The sequence below is a fragment of the Oncorhynchus mykiss genome, chromosome 6, assembly GCF_057628025.1.
Source record: "Oncorhynchus mykiss isolate SJ-2025 chromosome 6, ASM5762802v1, whole genome shotgun sequence".
Taxonomy (NCBI): domain Eukaryota; kingdom Metazoa; phylum Chordata; class Actinopteri; order Salmoniformes; family Salmonidae; genus Oncorhynchus; species Oncorhynchus mykiss.
The window spans coordinates 10,987,501-11,007,591 of NC_143027.1; the positions used below are offsets into that span (position 1 = coordinate 10,987,501).

General features: G+C 42.5%; 1 protein-coding gene across 1 annotated transcript in view; it reads right to left on the bottom strand.

Moving 5' to 3' along the window:
• Positions 1-20,091, bottom strand: part of LOC110525094 (glutamate receptor ionotropic, delta-2) — a 644,456-nt gene that overhangs the window by 542,297 nt on the left and 82,068 nt on the right. Inside the window, 1 exon segment of the mRNA XM_090236958.1 lies at positions 12,759-12,914. Within this exon segment, the coding sequence (XP_090093084.1) occupies positions 12,759-12,914 (156 nt within the window).

Here is a 20,091-nt window from a genome sequence, read left to right on the forward strand (position 1 = left end):
CTCAGAAAGCCTCATGCCATATGAAGGGCAAGCGAGGTTAACTGCTACTACTTGGTACTTGAAGTTTTTCATTAAAGCGCATCACACCTCTCTCCCGTTCACCCGCTGACCCTCCCAAGGCCCAGAGGAACAGAGGAGAGATGAGCGTTGGATGTCGGATAACGAGAGCTAACTTACAGAGATTCTTCTTTTCATCATCTACTGTTTTCAGGTGTCATTTACAGTTGCCGTGTCAGTGAGATCACCGCGGTAACTCATGCCGCTGACTGACAGGCCGTTGCAGACTGCCTTGGTGCCTTGGTGATAGATGATCTGCAGTTAGATAGCACAAAGGGGATGAGAGATCTGGAAAAGGGGGAGCATGGAGGAGAGAAAACGAGGGAAGGAAGTGGGGAGACTTGTATCCTCCAATCAGAGAACGAAGTAGAAGGGTGGGCATTCATAAAACCAAAGAGGCCTAACAATCACTTCTACAGATAGCATGAGTGAATAGGGCCCAGCTCTCCAACCTATTGGTAACTGTGTGCTCTGGCCATGAAAATCCACCACTACACTACCTCTCCTGGAATATTTTCTACAGGATGACCAATAGAAAGAAGAAGAATGTTTGGCGTGGATCGTTGTCGAACTTCTCACTCCTGACTTCTGCGGTCGGTGCAGACTGGATTGATCAATGGAGGAATCATTAGCCTGGCCTCTATATCTAGGATCCTGGAGGGGAGAGGCTCACTGTGAAGGAACGATGCCCAGAGGAGTGATAGGGCTCTGGGCCAGCAAGACAGCCAACATAGGGCTTGGAGGTAGCATCCTCCCCAGCCAGGTGCCCTGGGGAAGAGGGGTTTTCATACCTCCAGTAATGCCTGTCTGTGTGGGCCAGCTGAGCTCCTAACAAACTCACTGTCTGGAGAGAGAGAAGTGATCCCACCCAGGCGCTACCATTGAGGCAAACCAATCTCTCTGTGGGAGCATCAGTGAGGGCGCTTTTCGTAAAGAGTAGGGCACGAAATCATTACAATCCAGAAAATGATTCAAATCAATATGATAGTAGTAGCAGTAGGCTGATTTTTATTCTGCATCTGTACGGAGGAGGTGGAGGCCCAGCACTGCTTAGCACAATCAGGTTCCCCCTCTAAAGAAAAGGGCTGGCTGGATGGTAGGGAGCAGCTTATTCTACCGATCACAGCGGCTCAGGAAGATCAGGACAGAATAGTGTCATTATGGTGACAGGATGCATTAGGGTGATTCTGAAAGACCAAGATTGAGGTTAAAGAGGAAATCTGTGAAATAAATGAAAGTCATTATTTCTCCTCTGGCTGTGCATTGTGGGAAGGCACATTCCACAGAACAAGAGCCCAAGCTCTAGCCCTCCAGGCGATTGGACCTTTTCCTTTCAGAGGACTGAAAGCTGTGTCTGCGCTTGGGACAATTACCACAAGGGAAGTAGAGAGGACTGCACACTCACACACTCACACACACAGACTTGCACACACACGCACACACTAACATAGGCACGCACACACACATATGGACCTACACACACACACACACACACACACACACACACACACTCTCTCTCTCACACTCTCTCACAGGAAGACAGGGAAGTGAGAAAACATAAATAGTTTGATGATCAAATTATTTATTGATGTTCACGCTATAAATAGAGTTTAGAAAATGCTGTCTTCTAAAGTATTTTCATTTTGACATCCTGAATGGTTACAGAGCTGTATACAGACCTGTTATGGGAGATTCTAAAAAGCCTGTTCGGGGAGATTCTAATGGGCCTGTTAGGGGAGATTCTAATGGACTTGTTTGGGGAGATTCTAATGGACCTGCTACAGGAGATTCGAATGGACTTGTTGTAGGAGATTCTAATGGGCCTGTTAGGGGAGATTCGAATGGGCCTGTTACGGGAGATTCTAATGGGCCTGTTAGGGGAGATTCTAATGGACTTGTTAGGGGAGATTCTAATGGGCCTGTTAGGGGATATTCTAATGGGCCTGTTACGGGAGATTCTAATGGGCCTGTTAGGGGAGATTCTAATGGACTTGTTAGGGGAGATTCTAATGGGCCTGTTACGGGTGATTCTAATGTACCTGTTAGGGGAGATTCTAATGGGTCTGTTGGGGAATATTCTAATAGCCTGTTAGGGGAGATTCTAATGGACTTTTTAGGGGAGATTCTAATGGACTTGTTAGGGGAGATTCTAATGGACTTGTTAGGGGAGATTCTAATGGACTTGTTAGGGGAGATTCTAATGGGCCTGTTAGGGGAGATTCTAATGGGTATGTTGGGGAATATTCTAATGGACTTGTTAGGGGAGATTCTAATAGACTTGTTAGGGGAGATTCTAATGGATTGTTAGGGGAGATTCTAATGGACTTGTTAGGGGAGATTCTAATGTACCTGTTAGGGGATATTCTAATGGACTTGTTAGGGGAGATTCTAATGGACTTGTTAGGGGAGATTCTAATGGACTTGTTAGGGGAGATTCTAATGTACCTGTTAGGAGAGATTCTAATGGACTTGTTAGGGGAGATTCTAATGGACCAAAACATTAAACCAGGGGAGCTTCTTTGGCCAGTCCTTGCATCAAATTTGACTATACTATAAAACACACGTATTAAAGTGTTTTTTTTTTGTTGCCTGCCACAATTACATGGTTTCCCTGCAGCTTATTAATTTATTGGCCATTTTGTTAAGCCTCTCCCAACAAAAGAGCCAGATGGGTGGATTGTTTGCGGTTGAATTCTTTAATGAATGAGAGGTGGGATGCTGCAGTGGTCAGCGTTCCATCTGCTGCTTGGCAGAGGATCACAGTGTCAGAACAGCAGCCTGTGTAGCTTGAATCACTAACGTGGCTGGCAAGACACATCGATCCTGGACATGGAGGGATAATAGGAGAACAAACAACATCCGCCTACTGTTTTTCACTTCAATGTATATGCTGTTATATCTCAGCATTGATGATTCTGATTGTTCGTATGATTATGTCATCATAATCGGGCTCTGCAGCTTTGCCGGGAACTTACAATGTCTTTGTGGTATAATGGGTAAGATCTGCACGGTAGGAGCCGTGACACGCACGGCGTGAGCAGGAAACCACAGCGCTCAATAGAGTTGCAGCCTACCGCGACCTGCTGTCTCACAGACATTCATAACTAAAGGAGCTTTTGTCCATCGTTTCTGGGAAAACCTGTCCGGTGCCCAGTTGCACGTTGAGGGGTTGCCAGACGCACCATTCCGAGGGCCAAGTTCCTCTGAGGAGTCATCGGGCCCCAGCAGAAGTGTTTCACCCAGCTGTCAGCTGCAGAATGCCATCATATCACTGCTTTATTACAAATGTCAGCCTCACCACTGGAAACGCCCCCCATTGATTAGAGTCCGGATAATTGGACTGTGGCAATCCAGGCTGAATGCTGGCGTTTAGCTGGAGGGCTTTAGGCTGGAGGCAATGTGGGCTGATCGAAGAACAGCCAGGGAGGGGGGAGGATGGGGGATGCAGGAATGGGGGAAATGGTATTTTGCATTACATTGCTTAGTAAGCCGAAACTCTACTGTAGATTCCTTTGAGGGTGTCACATAACAATACAATTACTAAATAAAATGTGTGTGAATCCCGATGTTGCCTCACCTCATCAGATCGCATTATCCTGTTGGGTATACCCCAGATCCCTCATCAATTATACAAATGGGCTGTTTAGAGCAGACGTCTGTTGTCTTAACCTGGAAGTCAATCAATGACATGTTCCAGATCAAATTTTGATCCTGTGACTTATTTCCTCCCAGCCACAAAAACAAACAAAAACACAATCATAACCCACTCGAAATCTGCATCTTTTATAACTCAGAGAGGCATCATTTAGCAGTAAAATATTCATGGTTTTAAATATGCCTGCTATGGTACAAATCTCAGTTTGTTTTCTAAGAATGTGGTAAGGAACCCCACAGAGAGGCTAGAGAGCGAGACTGCAGAGATCTGTAGAGAACAATGCTGCTTCCTGTCCTATTGTTATCCAATCACAATCCCCTCCATCCTGGCTGTTCGCTACTATAGCAACAAACTCAAACCTAAAGATATTCATCTCACTTTCTTTAATTTATATGTCTGTCTCACCTCATTTTCACTTTTGCATCGCAGTCATTTTGATATTCGTGGTACTTTCAAGAAACAGCGCTACAGAGCAGCATGTCCTTAATGTACATCATTTTAACTGTCAGTCAGACATTGACACCCTTCTTTCCCTCAAAAGTCACTCCCAAGAAGACCGTGCAAAGTTGCCTTGCCAAGACACAGGTCCGTGTCAACTTGGTGTGTCACTGTGGAAACACGGAGTAGGAATGACTACATATCACTACATCTGAGAGGGAAGACGACAAGACAAGAACTCACAGTCACACTCTGCGAGCCCCCCCCCCCCCCCACCCCACCCACTCCACCCACCCACATGTGCTGTTATCCAATTACAGTCCCACTTACTGCTTTAATCAATATGATCCGCGAATGCAGCACGTGTACCTGTTCACTAATTAATCTGGTTACGGCAAGATGATGAGATAGAGTGTTGTGTCTAAACGTAAGTGACGGCAGCATAACATTCGCATTTAACAACGTTTTGCCTGCAAAGCGATGAGAACAGGTTGTGAGAACAGTTACTGTAGCACATATCCTGCTCTCCATAGAATTTGAGCACCAGATGCACAATATCCCAGAGAACCCCTCCAGGCTGAAGTGGAACTACATGCAGACGGGTGAGCAAGAATCCATCTCCACGAGCATCTGGCTCGGGCTTCAGCAGCACAGATTTTGATGGGAGTAGTCACATTTGTGATGGTTTAGCGAGGACTGATGTTGATACTGAGAACGTCGCCTTGATCTCCTCTCGCCCGCCAATCCCTGTGAACGATCCTGGCAAATCATCCCTGCAATCTAGATGTGAATAGATAGTTGGACTAAAGACGACCCATTCCTCCCTCATTCCTCGTTGCATGTGTGTCCTTAATGTGGACAGTGATGTGTGATGTCTGGTCTTAATGTGGACAGTGATGTGTAGTGTCTGGTCTTAATGTGGACAGTGATGTGTAGTGTCTGGTCTTAATGTGGACAGTGATGTGTGGTGTCTGGTCTTAATGTGGACAGTGATGTGTGGTGTCTGGTCTTAATGTGGACACTGATGTGTAGTGTCTGGTTTTAATCTGGACACTGATGTGTAGTGTCTGGTTTTAATCTGGACACTGATGTGTAGTGTCTGGTTTTAATCTGGACACTGATGTGTAGTGTCTGGTTTTAATCTGGACACTGATGTGTAGTGTCTGGTTTTAATCTGGACACTGATGTGTAGTGTCTGGTTTTAATCTGGACACTGATGTGTGGTGTCTGGTCTTAATGTGGACAATGATGTGTAGTGTCTGGTCTTAATGTGGACAGTGATGTGTGGTGCCTGGTCTTAATGTGGACAATGATGTGTAGTGTCTGGTCTTAATGTGGACAGTGATGTGTAGTGTCTGGTCTTAATGTGGACAGTGATGTGTAGTGCCTGGTCTTAATGTGGACAGTGTTGTGTAGAGCCTGGTCTTAATGTGGACAGTGATGTGTAGTGCCTGGTCTTAATGTGGACAGTGATGTGTGGTGCCTGGTCTTAATGTGGACAGTGATGTGTAGTGTCTGGTCTTAATGTGGACAGTGATGTGTGGTGCCTGGTCTTAATGTGGACAGTGATGTGTAGTGCCTGGTCTTAATGTGGACAGTGATGTGTAGTGTCTGGTCTTAATGTGGACAGTGATGTGTAGTGCCTGGTCTTAATGTGGACAGTGTTGTGTAGAGCCTGGTCTTAATGTGGACAGTGATGTGTAGTGCCTGGTCTTAATGTGGACAGTGATGTGTGGTGCCTGGTCTTAATGTGGACAGTGATGTGTAGTGCCTGGTCTTAATGTGGACAGTGTTGTGTAGAGCCTGGTCTTAATGTGGACACTGATGTGTAGTGTCTGGTCTTAATGTGGACAGTGATGTGTAGTGTCTGGTTTTAATCTGGACAGTGATGTGTGGTGCCTGGTCTTAATGTGGACAGTGATGTGTAGTGTCTGGTCTTAATGTGGACAGTGATGTGTAGTGTCTGGTCTTAATGTGGACAGTGATGTGTAGTGCCTGGTCTTAATGTGGACAGTGTTGTGTAGAGCCTGGTCTTAATGTGGACAGTGATGTGTAGTGCCTGGTCTTAATGTGGACAGTGATGTGTAGTGCCTGGTCTTAATGTGGACAGTGAAGTGTAGTGTCTGGTCTTAATGTGGACAGTGATGTGTAGTGCCTGGTCTTAATGTGGACAGTGATGTGTAGTGTCTGGTCTTAATGTGGACAGTGATGTGTGGTGCCTGGTCTTAATGTGGACAGCGATGTGTGGTGCCTGGTCTTAATGTGGACAGCGATGTGTAGTGTCTGGTCTTAATGTGGACAGTGATGTGTGGTGCCTGGTCTTAATGTGGACAGCGATGTGTGGCCTTCATGTTCTATGTGTTTTCTACAGTGGAACGCATTTCTTGCCAGCTCTAACCCCATACATCAATGATTTCGCGCTTGCTGCTGGTGATTCTCTGATCCACCTCTACGCAGACGACACCATTCTATATACTTCTGGCCCCTCCTTGGACACTGTGCTAACAAACCTTCAAACGAGCTTCAATCCCATACAACACTCCTTCTGTGGCCTCCAACTGCTCTTAAATGCAAGTAAAACCAAATGCATGCTCTTCAACCGATCACTGCCCGCACCTTCCCGCCCGTCTAGCATCACTACTCTGGACGGTTCTGACTTATCTGTGGACAACTACAAATACCTAGGTGTCTGATTAGACTGTAAACTCTCCTTCCAGACTCACATTAAGCATCTCCAATCCAAAATTAAAAGTAGAATCGGCTTCCTATTTCGCAACAAAGCATCCTTCACTCATGCTGCCAAACATACTGTTGTAAAACTGACTATCCTACCGATCCTTGACTTCGGAGATGTCATTTACAAAATAACCTCCAATACCCTACTCAACAACTTGGATGCAGTTTATCATAGTTCCATCTGTTTTGTCACCAAAGCCCCATTTACTACCCACCACCGCGACCTCTATACTCTCATTGGATGGTCCTTGCTTCATATTCGTAGCCAAACCCACTGGCTCCAGGTCATCTTTTAGTCTTTGCTAGGTAAAGCCCCGCCTTATCTCAGCTCACTGGTCACCATAGAGGCACCTAACCGTAGCACACGCTCCGGCAGGTATATTTCACTGGTCACCCCCAAAGCCAATTCCCCATTTGGCCGCCTTTCCTTCCAGTTCTCTGCTGCCAGTGACTGGAACGAATTGCAAAAATTGCTGAAGCTGAAACTTACATCTCCCTCACTAACTTTAAACATCAACTGTCAGAGCAGCTTACAGACCATTGCACCTGTACACAGCCCATCTGTAAATAGCCCACCCAACTACCTCATCCCCATATTGTTACTATTATTTTTTTGCTCCTTTGCACCCCAGTATCTCTACTTGCACATTCCTCTTCTGCACATCTATCACTCCAGTGTTTAATTGCTAAATTCTAATTATTTCGTCACTCTGGCCTATTTATTGCCTTACCTCCCTAATCTTACTTAATTTGCACACACTGTATATAGACTTTCCTTTTGTGTTATTGACTTTGCCTTTGTATACTCCATGTGTAACTCTGTGTTGTTGTTTGTGTCTCACTGCTTTGCTTTGTCTTGGCCAAGTCGCAGTTGTAAATGAGAGCCTGTTCTGAACTAGCTTCCCTGGTTAAATAAAGGTGAAATAAAGAAATGTAAAAAACTACGTAGTAATCAATAACAATGTAATATTAAAAATAACAAGGTACACGAAAAACACACAAGATATAAAACAAAGAAATGAGAAGAACACTATGCAGTAGATAAGAATACTTTATACCTGGTCAATTCCACAACCATATTTACAATGTTCAGTATACTGGATCGATAGAGGTAGATATGTAGTGGTAAGGTGACTAGGCTTCAGGATATATGATAAACAGAGTGGAAGCAGCGTATATGATTATTGTACGTGAGTGGGTGTGTGTAGAGTCAGTATAAATGTATGTGCATATTGTGTGTGTGTGTGTGTGTGTGTGTGTGTGTGTGTGTGTGTGTGTGTGTGTGTGTGTGTGTGTGCGTGTGTGTGTGTTGGAGTATCAGTGTGTGTAATGTGTGTGTTGGAGTGTCAGTGTGTGTAATGTGTGTGTTGGAGTATCAGTGTGTGTAATGTGTGTGTTGGAGTATCAGTGTGTGTAATGTGTGTGTTGGAGTGTCAGTGTGTGTAGGGCCCTGTCAGTGAGCATAGAGAGTGCAAAAAAAAGAACAAAATACAAAGGTCAACTCAGATAGTCCGTATAGCCATTTTGTTGACTATTTACTTAGCTATTTAGCAGTCTTATGGCATGGGAGATAGAAGCTGTTCAGGAGCCTTTTGGTGTCAGACTTAATGCACCGGTACCGCTTACGGTGCGGAAGCAGATAGAATAGAACAGTCCATGGCTTGGGTGGTTTAATGATTTTCAGGGCCTTCCTTTCACACCGCCTGACATAGAGGTCCTGGATGGCAGGGAGCTCGGCCCCAGTGATGTACTGGGCTGTCCGTACCACCCACTGTAGGTCCATGCGATAGAGCGCAGTGCTTTTGCCATACCAAGCAGTGATGCAGTCAGTCAATATGCTCTCAATGGTACCGCTGTAGATCCTTTTGAGGATTTGAGGGCCCATGCCAAACTTTTGCGTGTGTGTGTGAACCATTTTAAGTTCTTAGTACATCAACTCCATCATCCCAGACACCCAAGATCCCCCCCCCCCCCCGCGTGTCCTATAGTCCACGATCAGCTCCTTGATCTTACTGTCGTCAGGACGTTGTTGTTCTGGCCCCATACTGCCAAGTCACTGATCTCCTCCCTGTAGGCTGTCTCATCGTCGCCAGTGATCAGGCCTACCACCGTCATGTAGTCAGCAAACTAGATGACGGTATTGGAATCGTATGTGGCCATGCAGTCATGGGTGAACAGGGCGTACAGGAGGGGACTAAGCACACACCCCTGTGGGGCCACCGTGTTGAGGGTCAGTGTGGCAGAGGTGATGTCTACCTTCACCATCTGGGGTCGGCCCGTCAGGTTGTCCAGGATCCAGTTGCAGAGGGAAGTGTGACAAGCTTGGAGGGGACCAATGGGGTTGAACACTGAGCAGTAGTCAATGAACAGAAATATCACATACACTACATGACCAAAGGTATGCGGACACCTGCTCGTTAAACATCTCATTCCAAAATCTTAAGCATTAACATGGAGTTGGTCCCTCTTGCTACTAGAACAGCCTCCACTCTTCAGGAACGCTTTCCACTAGATGTTGGAAGTGGTTGGAACTTGCTTCCATTCAGCCACAAGAGCATTTGTGAGGTCGGGCACTGATGTTTGGCGATTAGGCCCGGCTCGCTGTCAGCGTTCAAATTCATCCTAAAGGTGTATGATGGGGTTGAGCTCAGGGCTCTTTGCAGGCCAGTCAAGTTCTTCCACACCGATCTCAACAAACCATTTCTGTATGGACCTCGCTTTGTGTTAACTGCCTTGTTCAGGTGCAGGACAACATATTTTTACCTTGTCAGCTCTGGGATTTGATCTTACAGAAGTCCAACACTAACCACTAGGCTACCTGCCGCCCCAGTTGATTCCCTAAGTTCAATACATTTTTGAATATGGTTGAATTCCATTTTAAAGTCTGGTTTCCATGATTCCGTCCGTGTTCTCCGCATCACAGATTTTATAGGGCCCTACAACTCAACTCTACCATTGTATGTGTGTGGTGTGTTTGTGCTGTGTGTGTAGTGCGTGTGGTGTGTGTGTGTGTGTGTGTGTGTGTGTGTGTGTGTGTGTGTGTGTGTGTGTGTGTGTGTGTGTGTGTGTGTGTGTGTGTATGTATGCATGCTTGTTCATTTGTGTGAGATGAAAAGATGCTCAGTGATGACATCTTGGCCCCTCTCGTTGACTTTGTTCCGTCTTTGCAGTTTGAGATGACAGCAAAGCAACAGGGCTCCCTTTCTTCCATCTCATTCAGAATAATTGCTCAGCTCCACTGCCAAGCTTATAACAGGACATGTCAGACGCACAGAGAGCATTGTAGTGGAGACTCACTGTGTAAACCCAGCTTATAACAGGACATGTCAGACGCACAGCGAGCCTTGTAGTGGAGACTCACTGTGTAAACCAAGCTTATAACAGGACATGTCAGATGCACAGAGAGCATTGTAGTGGAGACTCACTGTGTAAACCCAGCTTATAACAGGACATGTCAGACACACAGAGAGCATTGTAGTGGAGACTCACTGTGTAAACCAAGCTTATAACAGGACATGTCAGACACACAGAGAGCATTGTAGTGGAGACTCACTGTGTAAACCCAGCTTATAACAGGACATGTCAGACACACAGAGAGCATTGTAGTGGAGACTCACTGTGTAAACCAAGCTTATAACAGGACATGTCAGACACACAGAGAGCATTGTAGTGGAGACTCACTGGGTAAACCCAGGCAGATGGTAGAAGCTAAGTCCCAGGTTGGGAATAAACACTCCTTTGTAATGTTATGCCAGGGTTTAGCAACAAGTTCTGTCAGTGTGAAAAAGGCAAGTGCTGAGCATAGCGATTAGTCACTGCTAAGAGCCGTGTTAAGACCTTTTTGTGAATAGTATCAGATTCATCAAAGTAGTGTACATGCCTATGTTTACATGGAGGTATCCAGGTACTCTATGTATTGCATACAACACTGACATGAATCAAGGTGTGTTATTTTCCAATGCAAAGTTTATTATTTACAATTCTAAATGAAAAGCAGTCCTGTAATAAGGTATCTTCACATCAGTGCATCTGCTCGAAGAGGTGCCTTCTAGTAATATATCAATCCACATCATAACACTTCACGCCACAACAAGAAATGTGGTTTATGAAGCCTTTTTTTAATTAGAAAAGCAAATTGTGTTTTGTTAATGTTGTACGAAGAGCAACAGAATAACAGATGTTTTGATACAATGGAAGACGTAGAAGATCCTTCCAGGAGTTTATGATAAGGAGCTGACCCCAGAACACATGTCATGTATTCAGTAATATCACTACTTCAAAGACGATAGAGCATCTTAGGTACAGATGCCCCAGAGAGGCTTGAACCAAAGCACCAGTAGTAACTACTAGGCTCCTAGATGGCAATACACTGCACATCTGGCACCCTCCACAAATAACTAGTGTCCATTAGGTAAACATGTTCCAACTAGACTTCATGCTTGAGTTCATATTTCTCAGGCTAGGGATCTAAAAGAGTTGAGTTATTACCGACGACAATATGACCTGATGCTAGGAGCTTGTTATGTCAGTGGTTTTATGTCAGAAAGGAAGGGATCTATTTTAAACTCTGGGAAATATGTCTCTTTTAGTTGGTTGAGGTCAGTTCAGTTGAACACATGTTTTTCTGTATGTAATATTATTTGTTTAGTAAAAAGATGGGGCTGGCTAGTAGAGGTTGTGACTAACGGCGAGTAAACTCTAGGCTATGGTGTAGGAATAAAGAGAGTCATAATTTATACAAGCTATAAGCTCCCAGTAATGTATTGGGTAAATAAACTATTGGGTAATGAACTAATGGAGAAATGATCGGTCAATGAAATCATGATATCATTCTAAAGAGGAGTTAATTTATATTTTGTGCCACATATCGCTGCATGTTTTAGCAGGTATCTCCACACCTCTGCATGTTTTAGCAGGTATCTCCACACCTCTGCATGTTTTAGCAGATATCTCCACACCTCTACATGTTTTAGCAGGTATCTCCACACCTCTGCATGTTTTAGCAGATATCTCCACACCTCTGCATGTTTTAGCAGATATCGCCACACCTCTGCATGTTTTAGCAGATATCGCCGAATACAAATGCCATTGATGATATCAGCTTAACTAATTGTTAGTAGCGTTTTGGGTAATAATACTATTAAAACATATTTTGAGAAATATTGGAAGGTTATAAACCAAAATGGTGACCCTTTTAATTAAAGCTGATAGTATTCAGAATACTACAGTGCATATCAACGGTGATTGACATATAACCGGTAAAGTACAGTGGAATTCAATAGACTCCTTTTTCAGGTGCTTAAATCTTCAACTAAAATTACAAAAGATTTGTAATTCTGGGGGACACATATAAAACCTGTTGTAAACCGGGTGGTTCGAGCCCTCAATGCTGATTGGCTGACAGACGTGGTATGGTCCCAAAAAATATTTGTACTGCTCTAATAACATTGGTAATCAGTTTATAATAGCAATAAGGGGGTGTGTGGTATATTTCCAATATACCACGGCTAAGGGCTGTGTCCAGGCACTCAGCGTTGCGTCGTGCATAACAACAATCAGTAGCTGTGGTATATTGGCCATATACCACACCCCCTCTGGCCTTATTGGTTAAATATTCAGTTCAGTGTGTCATTGATCAAGGTTGGGGCTGAAAATAGAGGGCATTTAAGATGGATTAATGTTGGTTCCTTCCAGTACTGTGCAAAGCTGAAGCATACCCAAAGCCAACGGCTCTGCATCTCCACAGAAAGAAAAACCATGCTGAGAAGGCGAGGGAAAATAATGGAATTTGCCAGACTCCTCTGGCCTCGCTAAGGTTGAGATGTGCAAGTGGAGGGGTGAGAGTGAGGGTGAGGGCAGATTAAGGCCTTACCTTCCTGGACTGCCTGGAAAGGGTTGTTCCCATCCACAAACTCCACGGAGATGGTGATCTTCTCCGTCTCCAGGATCTCGTTGTTGAGGTTGAGGTCCGCCACGGCCATGCGGAACACCTCGTCGTCCTTCCTGGCAGACTCATCAAAGATGGCCCCTATGGAGAGAGAGGGGGAGAAGGAGAGAGAGAAGGAGAGAGACCGGGGGGGTACAAAGAGAGAAGGAGAGAGAAAGAAGGAAAGCGGGAGGAAGAACAATGATGAGGGATCAACGTGACTAAGGAAAGAATCAAGCAAGTCTCTTAGGTCTCATACTGTATATGTAACTACAATCAATAGAAATCAATAGAACCAATATAAATCAAAAGAACCAATAGAACCAATAGAAATCAAAAGAACCAATTGAACCAATAGAAATCAATAGAACCAATAGAAATCCAAAGAACCAATAGAACCAATAGAAATCAATGGAAGCAAAATACACTACCATTCAAAAGTTTGGAGTCACTTAGAAATGTCCTTGTTTTATTGTAAATGACTATTGTATCTGGAAATATCTGAATATCTACATAGACGTACAGAGGCCCATTATCAGTAACCATCACTCCTGTGTTCCAATGGCACGTTGTGTTAGCTAATCAAAGTTTATCATTTTAAAAGGCTAATTGATCATTAGAAAATCCTTTTGCAATTATGTTAACACAGCTGAAAACTGTTTTTCTGATTAAAGAAGCAATAAAATTGGCCATCTTTAGACTAGTTAGACTTTAGACTAGTATCTGGAGCATCAGCATTTGTGGGTTCGATTACAGTATCAAAATAGCCAGAAACAAATAACTTTCTTCTGAAACTTCTGAAAGTCTATTCTTGTTCTGAGAAATGAAGGCTATTCCATGCGAGAAATTGCCAAGAAACTGAAGATCTCATACAACGCTGTCTACTACTCCCTTCACAGAACAGCGCAAACTGGCTCTAACCAGAATAGAAAGAGGAGTGGGAGGCCTCAGTGCACAACTGAGCAAGAGGACAAGTACATTAGAGTGTCTAGTTTGAGAAACAGACACCACACAAGTCCTAAACTAGCAGCTTCATTAAATAGTACCCGCAAAACACCAGTCACAACGTCAACAGTGAAGACAGTGATTCCGGGATGCTGGCCTTCTGGGCAGAGTTCCTCTGTCCTGTGTTCTTTTGCTCATCTTAATATTTTATTTTTATTGGCCAGTCTGGGATATGGCTTTTTCTTTGCAACTCTGCCTAGAAGACCAGTATCCCGGAGTCGCCTCTTCACTGTTGACGTTGAGAGGAAACGGAAAGTATGCCAGAGTCAATGGATGGATACAATACAGGAAACAAACCACCTACATGGTGCAGGAATCCAAATAAATCCATCACATTACCACCCGCAGCTTTTCTATATATATATATATACTGTATATCTTCTTCTGGCCATGCATTTCCTCTCTGGTTGTTGCCTGCAGCAAGTAACTGTTTAAACTGCTCACTGAAGCAATGCTAAATGCAGTTTGCTGACCAGCAAATAGTCCTCATTTAGAAATATATGGTGTGTATGATACGGATTGGTGATTCATACAGTAAACTGACCAATTTGGAGCTATGCTCACATTTTGGGGCCGAGTGCAGGTCAGTGTGATATTTGTTCACACTCTTCACTGACCTATCAGATCATCAAGTAAATGGTGCTAGAAGGACCGTGGGAAACTACATTGACCATTGAAACAATACAGGTAAAATCCATGATGAACTATAAAACACATTGAGGGACAAAGTCAGTCCTTGTATTTGTATTTATTACGGACCCCCATTAGTTCCTGACAAGGCAGCAGCTACTCTTCCTGGGGTTTATTATGGATCCCCATTAGTTCCTGCCAAGGCAGCAGCTACTCTTCCTGGGGTTTATTATGAATCCCCATTAGTTCCTGCCGAGGCAGCAGCTACTCTTCCTGGGGTTTATTATGGATCCCCATTAGTTCCTGCCGAGGCAGCAGCTACTCTTCCTGGGGTTTATTATGGATCCCCATTAGTTCCTGACAAGGCAGCAGCTACTCTTCCTGGGGTTTATTACGGACCGCCATTAGTTCCTGACAAGGCAGCAGCTACTCTTCCTGGGGTTTATTACAGACCGCCATTAGTTCCTGACAAGGCAGCAGCTACTCTTCCTGGGGTTTATTACGGACCGCCATTAGTTCCTGACAAGGCAGCAGCTACTCTTCCTGGGGTTTATTATGGATCCCCATTAGTTCCTGCCGAGGCAGCAGCTACTCTTCCTGGGGTTTATTACGGACCGCCATTAGTTCCTGACAAGGCAGCAGCTACTCTTCCTGGGGTTTATTACACAACAGTACACAACAGTACACATCACACAACACATTATTACACAACTACTCTACCACAACATATCTACAATACAACACATTATTACACAACTACTCTACCACTTCATATCTACAATACAACACATTATTACACCACAACATATCTACAATACAACACATTATTACACATTACTCTACCACTACATATCTACAATACAACACATTATTACACACTACTCTACCACTACATATCTACAATACAACACATTACAAACTACTCTACCACTACATATCTACAATACAACACATTATAACACCACTACATATCTACAATACAACACATTATAACACCACTACATATCTACAATACAACACATTATAACACCACTACATATCTACAATACAACACATTATTACACACTACTCTACCACTACATATCTACAATACAACACATTATTACACCCTACTCTACCACAACATATCTACAATACAACACATTATTACACCCTACTCTACCACTACATATCTACAATACAACACATTATTACACCACTACATATCTACAATACAACACATTATTACACACTACTCTACCACTACATATCTACAATACAACACATTATTACACCACTACATATCTACAATACAACACATTATTACACACTACTCTACCACAACATATCTACAATACAACACATTATAACACCACTACATATCTACAAAACAACACATTATTACACACTACTCTACCACAACATATCTACAATACTGTTAAGGTTTTCTTCCGGTGAATGAGAGGAGGACAAAAATGCAGCGTGGTTATTTCGATACATCTTTAATAAAAGATAAACACGAACAATACAAAACAATAAACGTAACGTGAAAAACCTAAACAGCCTATTCTGGTGCAAACAAACACAGAGACAGGAACAATCACCCACGAAACACTCAAAGAATATGGCTGCCTAAATATGGTGAGAACCACTCTAGGCAACCATAGACTTACCTAGACAACTCTACTATACCACAATCCCATGACCTACAAAAACCCCAAGACAAAACACACCACATAAATAACCCATGTCACACCCTGGCCTGACCAAAATATTAAAGAAAACACAAAATACTAAGACCAGGGCTACACACTACTCTACCACAACATATCTACAATACAACACATTATTACACCACTTCATATCTACAATACAACACATTATTACACACTACTCTACCAGTACATATCTACAATACAACACATTATTACACACTACTCTACCACTACATATCTACAATACAACACATTATTACACCACTACATATCTACAATACAACACATTATTACACACTACTCTACCACTACATATCTACAATACAACACATTATAACACCACTACATATCTACAATACAACACATTATAACACACTACTCTACCACTACATATCTACAATACAACACATTATTACACACTACTCTACCACTACATATCTACAATACAACACATTATTACACCACTTCATATCTACAATACAACGCATTATTACACACTACATATCTACAATACAACACATTATAACACACTACTCTACCACTACATATCTACAATACAACACATTATTACACCACTACATATCTACAATACAACACATTATTACACACTACTCTACCACAACATATCTACAATACAACACATTATTACACCACTACATATCTACAATACAACACATTATAACACACTACTCTACCACAACATATCTACAATACAACACATTATAACACCACTACATATCTACAATACAACACATTATAACACACTACTCTACCAGTACATATCTACAATACAACACATTATAACACACTACTCTACCAGTACATATCTACAATACAACACATTATAACACACTACTCTACCACTACATATCTACAATACAACACATTATTACACCACTACATATCTACAATACAACACATTATTACACATTACTCTACCACACCATACAGTATCTACAATACAACACATTATTACACACTACTCTACCACTACATATCTACAATACAACACATTATTACACCACTTCATATCTACAATACAACACATTATAACACACTACTCTACCACAGCATCTCTACAATACATCACATTATTACACACTACTCTACCACTACATATCTACAATACAACACATTATTACACCACTACATATCTACAATACAACACATTATTACACACTACTCTACCACTACATATCTACAATACAACACATTATAACACACTACTCTACCAGTACATATCTACAATACAACACATTATAACACACTACTCTACCACTACATATCTACAATACAACACATTATTACACCACTACATATCTACAATACAACACATTATTACACATTACTCTACCACTACATATCTACAATACAACACATTATAACACACTACTCTACCACAACATATCTACAATACAACACATTATTACACCACTACATATCTACAATACAACACATTATTACACACTACTCTACCACTACATATCTACAATACAACACATTATAACACCACTACATATCTACAATACAACACATTATTACACACTACTCTACCACTACATATCTACAATACAACACATTATAACACACTACTCTACCACACCATACAGTATCTACAATACAAAATCCATAACACAGCAATATAACAATAATGCAATGTACTTGTGTGTAGATGCCATGTGTTAACATGTGTGTGTGTGTGTGTGTGTGTGTGTGTGTGTGTGTGTGTGTGTGTGTGTGTGTGTGTGTGTGTGTGTGGAGTTTTATCTGTTTCATTTCAAATCTGATTTTACTGTTTGCATGAGTTACTTGATGTGGAGTAATGTTCAACGTAGTCATGGCTCTATGTTAGGGGTGGGCAGCTCCAGTCCTCTGGGTCCTGATTGGTGTCACACTTTTTCTCCATCCCCAGCAAACACAGCTGATTAACCACATTACATTCTAAACTGAAGATCATGATTAGGTGATTATTGGAGTCAGGTGTGTTAGCTGGGGCTGGGGCAAAACTGTGACACCAATCAAGCCCCTGAGGATTGGAATTGCCCAACCCTGCTCTATATAGTACTGTGTGCTTCCCATAGTTTGATATGCACTTGGGGACTGTGAATAGTCCTCTGGTGGCATGTCTTGTGGGGTTTGCATGGGTGTCTGAGCTGTGTGCTAGTCGTTTAAACAGACAACTCGGTGCTTTAAACACGTCAATACCTCTCACAAACGCAAATAGTGACGCAGTCAATCTCTCTTCTACTTTGAGCCAGGAGAAATGTACATGTATTTTATTGATGTTACCTCTTGGTGTACATTTACAGGCCAGCCGTGCTGCTCTGTTCTGAGCCAGCTGTAATTTGCTGTAATGTCCCTCTTTGTGGCACTTCATGATATGACTGGGCATCAGTCCAAGTGAGACCAGAATAGGGTCTGTGTGACTTGTTTTGTTGATAGCAAAGTCAAGAAAGCAGAGCAGTGCTATGTTATTGACAGACCTCTTCCCATCTTAGCTACCGTTGTATCAATATTTTTATGACTAAGCAGTTTAGTCTCCTCAACTTGATCAATTTCCACATTATTCTATAAAATATTTAGTTGGGGTTTAGGGTTTAGTGAATGATTTGTCCCAAATACAATCTTTTAACTTTTTTAAATATTTAGGACCAGCTTATTTCTTGCCACCCATTCTGAAACTGACTGCAGATCTTTGTTAAGTGTTGCAGTGATTTCACTTGCTGTGGTAACTGATGTGTATAGTGTTGAGTCATTAGCATACATAGACACACAGGCCAGTGGCAGGTCATTAGTAAAGATTGAAAAAAGTAAGGGGTCTAGACAGCTGCCCTGGGGAATGCCTGACACTACCTGGATTATGTTGGAGAGGCTTCCATTAAAGACCGCCCTCTGTGTTCTTCAATCATCAGTTATTTGTTTAAGTGTTGTGCATGTTGAATGCCCTTCCCTATAAGCATGCTGAAAGTATGTTGTTCATCCGTTTACTGTGAAATAGCATTGCATCTGGTCAAATAATGTTTTTCTACAAAGGTTTACTAAGGGTTGGTAACAAGCTGATTGGTCGGCTGTTTCAGACAGTAAAGGGTGCTTTGCTATTCTTGAGTAGAGGAATGACTTTTACTTCTCTCCAGGCCTGAGGGCACACACTTTTCTGTAGGCCTAGATTGAAGAGAGTGGCAATATAGTTTGCTATCATCCTCAGTCATTTTCCATCCAAGTTGTCAGACCCAGATGGCTTGTCATTGTTGACAGACAACAATATATTCACTTTACGGAATTCAAAATTATAACGCTTGTCTTTCATAATTAAGTCAGTTACGCATGTTCAGAATTTGTTCTTGGCATCTCATGCCTAAGTTTGCTAATCTTGCCAATGAAAACATCATGAAAGTAGTTGGCATGAGTTTTGTGATGAATGAGCCATCTGATTCAATGAATGATGAAGCTCTGTTTGCCTTTTTGGCCAAAATGTCATTTAACGTGTTCCAACGTATTATCACTTTATATTCATTCATCTTTGTTTCATAGTGTAGTTTCTTCTTTTTGTTTAGTTAAGTCACATGCTTTCTCAATTTACAGCACCTTTGCCAATGGGCTGTGCAGCCAGACTTATTTGCTATTCCTTTTGCCTAATCCCTCTCAAACATACAATTTTTCAAATCCTCATCAATCCATGGGAATTTAACAGTTTTACAGTCATTTTCTTAATGGGTGCATGCTTATTAGTAATTGGAATAAGCAATTTAATAAATGCGTCAAGTGCAGCGTCTGGTTGATCCTCATTACACAGCACAGACCAGCAAATATTCTTTACATCTTCAGCATCGGGCTCCCGAGTGGCGCAGCGGTCTAAGGTACTGCATCTGTGTGCTAGAGGCATCACTACAGACCCTGGTTCAATTCCAGACAACCGGCCATGATTGGGAGTCCCATAGGGCGATGCACAA